Source organism: Ambystoma mexicanum, chromosome 1p (genome assembly GCF_040938575.1).
Source record: "Ambystoma mexicanum isolate Mex_15411 chromosome 1p, UKY_AmexF1_1, whole genome shotgun sequence".
NCBI lineage: Eukaryota > Metazoa > Chordata > Amphibia > Caudata > Ambystomatidae > Ambystoma > Ambystoma mexicanum.
The window spans coordinates 333,033,860-333,043,590 of record NC_090921.1 but is presented as its reverse complement, the minus strand read 5'-3'; the positions used below and the strand labels follow the sequence as shown (position 1 = coordinate 333,043,590).

The 9,731-nt window shown below is 46.2% G+C and overlaps 1 protein-coding gene across 2 annotated transcripts in view; it reads right to left on the bottom strand.

Annotated features, from left to right (window-relative positions):
- Positions 1-5,546: 5,546 nt before the first annotated feature.
- The window catches only part of MIER2 (MIER family member 2), a 311,956-nt gene continuing 307,771 nt past the window's right edge, over positions 5,547-9,731 (bottom strand). For both annotated transcript variants that reach the window (XM_069648110.1, XM_069648116.1), the window contains exon 13: positions 5,547-7,181. In XM_069648110.1, the coding sequence (XP_069504211.1) occupies positions 6,721-7,181 (461 nt within the window). In that variant the 3' untranslated portion in view covers positions 5,547-6,720. The remainder of the gene's footprint in view (positions 7,182-9,731) is intronic.

Genomic DNA, 9,731 nt, shown 5'->3' with positions numbered 1-9,731 from the left:
GAGGACGCATCCGGGAATCCGTCGAATCAGGGAGATGCACAACGACATCATGCCAAGCAGCGACTTGATGGTCCCCACCGTGGCGGTCTTCAGAGACAATAGCCATTGCACCTTCCCCAGCACAGCCGCTATCCTCTCCTCCGAGGGCAACGTTAGGCAGGCGACCGTGTTGAGCCTGGCTCCCAGGAATAGAGCGTTCTGTGACGGCGTCAAGCAGGACCTTGGATAATTGATGGAGAACCCCAGCTCCGTCAGTAGCTGGACGGTTCTCTCCGTGTGTTCGACGGCTACCTCTCTTGTCCAGGCCCAGATGAGCCAATCGTCGAGGTACGGGTACACGTGTATCCCTCGCAGGCATAGATGGTCTGCCACTGGTGCCAGGCACTTTGTGAACACCCTCGGCGTCGACTTTAGGCCAAAAAGAGAGGGCTTTGAATTGGTAGTGTCTTCCCTGCACTATGAAGAGCAGGAACCTTTGATGTTTCCTGTGAATGGGGACGTGGAAATAGGCATCTGCCACATCCAGCGACGTCAAGAAGTATCCTTCCTCCAGTTGGCCAAACACGTACTGCAACGTGACCATCCTGAATTTTTGGGACTTGATGAACTTGTTGAGACGCTGCAGGTCTAGGATGGGCCTCCAGCCCCCAGTCCTCTTTCTGACCAAGAAGTATCTGGAGTAGATTCCGGAGCCCCGGAGCAGTTTTGGAACCAACTCTATCGTCACTTTCTTTAGCATGGCGCGTACCTCGAGCAGGAGCTGAGGGATGTGCAGCTCCTGCCGGGTCACTGTGGGGGATCTGCGGAAATGTCTGAGGGCAAGAGCATTCAGCACCCATTTGTCGGTGGAGATCTTTTGCCATTCGCCGACTAATCCAGTCAGCTGGCCGCCACCTGGGGTGCATGGGTGAGGGCCCGATGTCCAGGCCAGTTCAGTCATGCTTTGTCGACTACGTTCCCACCTTGGGGACGACGATGGTGCTGACCGCCTCCACCGAAAGCCTTTTAACGGCCTCTGTAGGCCTCCTGGGGTCTTGGACCGGAGGGTTGACAGTACGACAAGGAGCTTCCACCAAAACCTTTTGGCGATCTGTCCGAATTTCCGCCGGAAGATCAGTGCTGCTGCAGAGTGCCCAGGGCATGGCCCGTCTCGGTCTTGATGGCCTGCAATGATTCGTAGACGGCCTTCCAGAAGAGGTCGTCTCAGTCAAAGTGCATGTCCAGCAACCTCGTCTGGACCTCCTCGCAAAACATGGTGGCCTTCAGCCTGCCTCTACGACAGAGGCAGAAACTGATCATCTGTTGGAAACCTGTGTCGGCGATGTCCAGGGCCACCGTGATGGCATGGTCTGAAGCCACTTCCCCCTCTTGAAGGAGTGCGTTTGCCTCCACCAGCTTGTCGCGGGTATGAGAATTGGGGCCAGTTTGTACCACAGTTTCCCGTCGTACCTGGCCAGGATCACCAGTGCGTTGGCCGCCTTCACGGTCGATGCCACAGAGTAGATTACCTTTCTCCCCATGACATCCAACTTCTTCCCCTCGTTGTCCGGAGGTACTGAGGACAACGAAGGGTTAGACTATCTCTTCCTCGCAGCCGCCGACACCACAGAGTCTGGTGACTGTTGTAACTGTAAGCTCTTGGGTGCGAACGCTGCCACCTTTTCTCTAGCCTGTTCCGCTTGGCCGGGGCCGGATTCTTCAATAGGGCCAGGCCTTCCTCCCAAACGTCATCCAGGAGGGGTGTTTGGCAGAATTACATGCAGTACCCTCTGGGACCACCACACACAATTAGGACTACAAGTGTAAGCAAGACCAACCTTTGGTATAAGTCTGTACCACATAGTTTTTGGTAGCGAGCTGAGCAGCCAGGCTTATATCAAGAGTGAATGTGAGCACTACAAGTAGTAACATAAAGGACTTTCAATCATAGTGGTTCAAGTAGACACTTCTACACCAGGTTTCTTGGTAAAAACTCTTATTAATTTATTACACAATCATTTAGAAAACATTTCACTCGAAGAAGACAACTTAATATTATATACCAATACACTTCAATACAAAACTCCAAGCTTCTGAGACAGTTTGAGCTCCCATGAAATAGGAGCCAAATGGCAGTTCAGTTACTTAGCAGTGAGCAAAAAAGACAACAGTAAGTAGACTAGATCACATATACTTACTAGGCAGTGCAAATAGTTTCAGTTCACCAGAAGAGTTCAATTTAAGTCAATAGGCCAGCCAAAGTCAATGGACTAGTATTCTGGATAGGAAAGAGCAGTTCTGGTATCAAACGGTAAAGTCTTTGCAAAAGCCCTCAAAAGTAGTTTAGGCGAAAAAGAATCATATGTCCGGTCACAAGCCGATTAGGCATGTAAGTTGGGAAAGTTTCACAAACTTTCACCACTAGAGTGGCATTCTCTCATTCGGGTTGGCACAAGGTCTTTGTATGAAGAAACAAATTTTGCTGGAGTCGTAGTTCCTGGCAGTTTCTGCAGATCTCGCTGTTCCTGAGCCTCAGTCATGGGAACAAGAGGAAGGACGTCGGGGGACTCGGATGGAGTCACTTCAGTTCCAGTAGCTGTAGATTAAAGAACACAAACTGGTGTCCCTTTCCCTGGTTAATCCTAACCAGCCTTGAGAATGGTATCCAGGTGTCTCATGAGTTGATTGGTCCCACCAACTCAAAAGGAAGAACCGGTCCTTGAAGGAGCTTCACTGTCGAATGGCGTTTGGCATTTTGTACCTGCAGCAGGGATTCACCGGGCAAACCAACAGTCCAGGAGTTGCAGAGCCGTCCTCTTCCAGCTCGTCTTCGGTTCTTTCTTTCCAGTGGTCGACTCTGTTTTCCAGTCCAAGAGACTCACCTTTTAAACAGTTTTCTCTCTTTCATTCCAGTCTAGCTGTCACTCACCCAGTAGGGTGGCTGTCCTTGCCAGACAGTCAGCCAGCCAATCACGCCAGAGTGCATTTGGGTCAACTAGGAGACTAAGCACAGGGAGTTTCAGGCAGCTCCCTCACGTCCTGCCCACCGCAGACACTCAGACGCCAGAGGTGGTCTTCAGTCCTGAAGCCTGCCAAAGGCACACGAACAAAGGGACCAAGCCTCGTTTGGCGCACAGAGATAAACACTAGAAGGACCTTTCCAAAAAGAAATGGTAAAAAAAGTAGACCGGGACCCGTTTAAACAAAGGGGCTTAAGGTGCCATCTTGAAAAAAATGGCTCATGGGAGTTCGTTATAAAACCACTGCCACCAGCCTTTTCAATAGGAAAGGGTAGCATTGGACTGCTACATGAGTAAACACAGGGGATACTATGTAACCTCTCCATCACTCCATTGTAAGATGGTGTATGCTGGGTCTAGTAATTTGGAAAGACTAGTAAAGTCAATTTCACTTTACATTCTCTGGGAAACAGTAGTTTATCCCAGAGAAGGTATTTGAACCTTTGGGAAGTCAAAAAGACATCCCTGTGTCACTGCACTGAAGGTGCTGTGTAACACACATGAAAAGATGATGTCTATGGAGTTATTTAAAACTCCATAATCGAAGAACACAAGTTTAAAACACACATTAAAATACACGAGAGAGTGGGAAAAAAGGCCCCCACTCTTTCCAGGTAAAAACAAAGTCCTCAAAATCCATCAAAGTTGCCCCTTTGGTCTTTTCTTACACCCTAGTCTTTTCAGGCCTCTTCCACAGTTTAGCCGGGATGGGCGATTTCCTTTTTAAGGAGGAGCTGGATAGATGGCTGGAGATGGAGGCAGATTGTGAGGTTGATCGCGCCCTGCCCATTGCAGGACCTGTTTGAGCGGCGTCCCGACTGAAACGGACTTGCAGTCCTTGGCCTTGTCTTGGGCCCCCACGGATGGTGCGGCCCCATAGGACTTAGAAGCCCGCTCATTGGACAGGCCGGTCCTGGGTGAGGCATGACCCTGCTTGAGCCAGAGGCCTTGGCGCGGAGGCACGCCGCCAGTGTACTGCAACGATCCTTCATCGCTCTCTTGGAGAACCTGAGCCAGATTTCGCAATCTCCTTCTCTGTGATCCGGGTGAAGACAGAGGCACTGACGGTGTTTGTCCTCCACAAACATATTCCGTAGTCCGCATCTGGAGCAGAGCTTGAAAAGGGAGCTTCCCTCTTTCTCCTCCGACATGGTCGGAGGTGTGGAGCAGACCGTAGGCCTTCTGAAACTTCAACGAAACTCGACGATCCTTGCCCTTGTGGGGATCCCCGCTTGTCAGCAAATGGTGAGAAGAGCACACAGGCTCTGTTTCACAAAAAAAGTACTTTTTCCTCGAAAAAGAAAACCCATTGAATAGCTCACGGAGCAAAATTCAAGGACTCCCAAAACGTTAACGTGCAGTAAAAAATATGAAGATGGTTGCCAGAGGAGTGGCTTAGGGAGAGGGGCAGTCGCTGGATGGGTGCAGTATGACCCAGAGTACAGTGATTGGTTTAGAGGAGAAATACAGTTTGTAAATTAAAGTGAAACTTTTTTCCTTTTACTGAGGATTCCCGACCTGAGGACAGGGAATATTCATGAGCATGTGAATCCATGCCAGACCCCATGCTGGAGAACATAATTTCGCATAATCTTCTGTTGATGCCAGCATTTCTGTGGCGCTCGATTTGGCTAAATGACAAAGCAACCCCAAATAAAGATATTAATGAATACTTTGAGTCTTGAGGAATATAAAATCAATAAATGACTTAGTACTGTGGGTCTATTAGACTACTTTTTGGAATCATACTCAGTTAAAAAGCTTACAATGAACGGAATTATGCCCTGTTATCAGATTCATGCCAACATAAATACTGTAAGAATCTTCCTACCATATTCATATATCAAGAACAATTTATCAAAATATAAAAGGTTTGTATTAAACCCAGTTTCAACGAGTTCTATTACATTGTTTTGACTGAATCAACTGGCATTGGCATTTACCGCAGCAAAATGATCAATGGATGAAAGGATAAGTTGTCATACAGGAGGAAAATATTTTGCATTTATTTCTGTCCCAATTATTCTCAACTAAGGTCAAGGCTTTTTAAAGCTGTTATAGAGACAGCATGGGTTTCTCAATGTGATGTTGCACTGCTCTCGCCTGGAGGCAAAAACCATTCCTGTGTGTTGGGAGTCTTGATCGTTTAACAGTTGCACGCAAATCAACATGAGCCTTTTCCGTAGTCCATCATGTTTTTCATTGTTGTTCTCCCTAATAAAATCAGCCTGGTTCAAGTAGATTTGGATAACGATTAATGTATTTTAATCCTTATATACCCACAATTTTAAATTTGTTTTTATATTGTTGTGATAAATGTATATTTTAATTGTTTGTGTACAGTGTCATAGGCTTTGCCCGAAATAAAGTTATATTGATGGAGCATTACATATCAAAACAAAAGAAAATATGTTCTAGATAGAAGAGACACAGAACCATCAAAAGGTCGCCCAAGAAGCAGCAAAGTGATTCACATCATCTATCACCCAAGATAAAACACCGAAAATAATCGCCCTTAAAGAGATGAGAAAGATAAAACTGTTTCCATCACTTTCAAAAGATTTATTCACGCGTCTCAATTTGCATTATAAATAAACAATAAATAAAAAAGGCAGAAAATCTCTTTCTTTGTAAGCGGTGTACAGGTCTGCTCTGAAAAGAAGTTCAGAAGTTTCCTTAGTAATGGGTTGTGGAAGCGGTCCGATTGGCTGATAGATACAACATTCTTGAGGAATGAGAGGGTTGTCCTGGTGCACTTAGACAGAAAGACAGCTCAAACAGTGAAACCTGCACAAGGGGTGCAGGAGACCCATCCTGGCTGTCAAGGGACCTAAACACTGACTGAGGACAACCCCCAAATTACCATTAATTGGCAAAGTCCCACACTACATGTGCCCAGGACTTCCCTACAACCTGAGCTTAGTGTCCACATGTGTGGCATTGATACAGTGGAACCCCAAAAACATCCCTTTTCCTAGGCAACTGATTCTAAACTACAAACTATCACTCTCTGCTCTTTCAATTGTTTGCTAGGTTGAAGGCATCCTGCACCAAACTATCTCATACCGCTTCCCTCAATCCCATGCCACAACTAACTCTGTACTAATTACTTTTTTCTCGTGTACTGAGCAAAGGAAGAACTTCCATGGCAAAGGCGAACTACAGCCAGCAGCTACTGGCAGATCCTTTGGTCAGTAAACGGGGTCTCCTAAAATGCTGCTTTCATTATCTCCCAATTGGCAGTAGATCTCCTTACTACCTCCTGAGATGAAGGCAATGTGAGAGAGCATTGTTCCTATTGCAACAAGAATAACCATATGGTAGAGTTCTTTCGTAACCTGCTCTGCGGCCAAGTGTTCAGTCGATAACCATAGGCAATCTCCCCCTTTCAGGAAGTAGGGGTTATACTTTCGTAAATCAACTGTTTCCTCCAACGTGTGTAGTCTGCAAAACGTCTTGTGGCTTGCTCACTCACTCTTCAGGGCTGACTCTTGTAAATCCAAAAACCAAGTTCACTGGTGTCCATTGGAAGTAACTGAGGCAGTCTGGTGTGTCTTGATCAAAGAACACAAGAACGGGCCTCTTTTTTGAAAGTCCTGGAGGCACCTCTGTTGCTGTAGTTTAAAAAGGGGGCACAGCCTGAAGCCCAGTATCGCTTGCAGAGCTACAGAAAGTGTCATTGCTTGTACTCTTGCACCACCTAGAAGAGGCAACATCTTCCCTATGATAAGGATTCCGAGTGTACCAAAGGCGAGGGACAAGAAGGGTGAGTCGTCAGAAAACTGTTTAGGTCTCGCAGTCCAATGAGACCAAAATCTGTAACAGACAATGACACTTGGGTGGAAGAGTCTTCTGTGGAATCTTGCCCCAAATCCACATGGTTTGCCATGAGTGGGCGTCCCTCATTAATACCCCCAGGAAGGGCGAAGTCCAAGGTTATATGCCCACCCACACTTGGTAAAATGTCTTGAGGGTCCGTTGGGTCTGGACCTGCTGGCAGCTGGTAGAACCCAGCATCTGATGAGTTGAGGAGGCTCCTGCCACAAAGGGATGGAACTCCAGAGGGTTCCTCTACAGGATCGAAAGAACAATTGGTCTCAGAGGGAGTGCTGCACTCATAGCCATGTCCAGATCCACTTAGGCTACCCAAGCTGCAAGCAGTGCTCCCCATGCTGCAAGGATCTGTGTCAGAGGAAGAGAAAAGAAACCAGAATGAGGATAAACTACTATTAGCACACATAGCTCAGAGTTATACATTCCTCAATAGGGTTTGCACATTGTCAATTACATGATATTGCATATAGTGATTTTTTATTAAATAGCATGTGTCAGGGAGTGTTGAACATTGTAAGTTGTATATTGCCATAAATGGGAGCAGGTAAGGATGATGCCTTTTCACCCTACTAGGTCTGCATGATCCAGTAAAGGTGCATGACATACAGCACTTTATCTCCTTACAAACTGGGGCATCTCCATTACTCCAGCAGAAAATCTGCTCTTGCACATAATCTCTCTGCATTCCATGTATTGGTAAAAGCATGAGCAATCCATATAGGGAACACTTTCAAGATGCAACTTTGTAGAGCCAAGCCAAGATCCCTATTGAAATACTAAATATGGTTTGTGGAGGACTTCAATACCCTCAATTAAATATATAAAATGAGCTACTGCTCATTCCCACTGCTCCAGATAAGATTTGGAGGCGAGTATTTAACTACCTATTTTTATAATTCGAGAGTAAATGCAAATTCAGGAGAGTACAAATTAGTTTTCTTCTTCGTAAGTGTGATGAATCCTACGGAGCCATCATTTATACCCAGCCTAAAGTCTCCCTCCATGTGACCAGGGGAAGGCAGCCACTACCTGATCCTGACCCTGGGCGCAGCATTATGAGGGAGGATCACATGGGAGGAGATGGTTGTCGGGGAGATGTGATGACCTCTGTAGGAGAGAGACAGTATTCTTCGAGATGTCAACAGGAAGACCCCCTAATCCCTAAATACTCAATGGCATGTTGCAATTTTTCCAGTTCTTCCCATGTTAAAACCCAAACCCTTTTGTATAGAAAACCGCCTCAGCAGAATAACAGCCCTCGGGTATGAATGAGTCGATTCAACATCCCTCGATTATAAAGAGTTACACAGAGATAGGAATGCTGGACCAAACATGATTACACATAACGTTCACATAGTTTCACCCAACTTTAATAATCACTATTCCAACAAGTGTTACCATATTGCCCTGAGAAGCCTGGAAAATATCTTGACTCCAAGTCCCATAACCACTGGAGTACTGAGACGGAGAAGAACAGAGTTGATGTGGAGGAAATGGGCCTTGAACGTAAGGTGCCGTCTAGTTGCACAAAGCTCAATCAATTAGGTGGGCCATTTAAAACCGAATGCTGCTTGCAGCTGAGGGAGCAAGGAGGAGGAAAGGAGAGAAGTTGCAGAGTATGCAGAGCGAGAAGCGAGACCGGGAGCAGAAGCAGGCCAGAGAGGAGGAACCGTGAATCGAGCGGTAGACATTCAGTTGCAGCAGAGAGGCAGCAGACTCAACCGCAGAGATGAGAGGCCGGTGCAGGAACGTCGAGCAAAGCACAGAGGAGGTAGGGGAGACTAGGTCCTGCAAAGCTGCACAGGTTCCATCGGTGAAGGAAGTGGACACCGACACAGGAAGAAGCCTCTGCCCAGAGGGGAAAGCTTGCCCCGCAACAGACTAGCAGCAGCAGCACGCCACACAGCTGAGTCGGCCTTTAAGGGAGAGGGTCCCTGGGACGTTCAAGATTGAAGAATATTTAAAGGACAGTTTTGAAAAACGCCCTAAACAAATTAAAAGGCTAACATGGTTCAATTCTCGTGACACGAGATGTCAGTCGGGGAAAACCTCGAACCAGCACTGCCATAAGTCAAGAAACATTGTGAGAGAGACAGAAGATGCACAGTTCTCCTGACCTGAGATGTCAGTAGGAGGAAACCGGGAACACGCATTGCCAAAAGCCAAGAGAAATTGAAATGGTTGACAGACATAACTTGAACCACCCCTCATATAGGAGATGGCTGCATGGTGGACGTTAGTGCAAGTAATTACTGAAGTCAGCATGGTGTGTTACTGAAGAAGTGTGGTTGTATGAGAACTAAAGTGGAAGAAAGTTTGCAGTTACAGATCTATTACTGCCAGGAGAATAAACCAGGATATCAAAAGATTGAGTTGAAAGCTGTAGCAAGAAGCATTTTGGTTTTGCAATTCTGAAGCAGTGGTCTACAAAAGAGGCCTTTCTTTTGCCATCCTGCGTAAGGTGTTCTATGACAGAGACATTTGGTTGTGCCATCTTAAGCAAAGTGTTCTGAGGAAGATATATAAGTTATTGCTATCTTGACAGCAACATTGTACAGACAAGACCTTCTTGCTTTGCCAAACCAAGGAATACATTGTCTTATATATGTGAAAAGAGACCCTTTCCCATTTGGAAAAAATATTGTTTGAACTACATATATCCAAGAGAAATCCTAGATTGGTTCAGGGGAAGGGAGCCATCTCCTGAACATAAGGATTGCCTTGTTGAAATCATTTATTTGAATTACAACACTCTATATTTGACAAATTATTTGCCCTTCACATTTTATTTTTGTACATGTTAGTGATATCTGGCCAGTGTGAGGGCCAGATATCATTTGGACACGAGGTCCTCTTGTTTTAGCTTTAGTTTTATAGGTAGGGACTTTCTCATTAGGA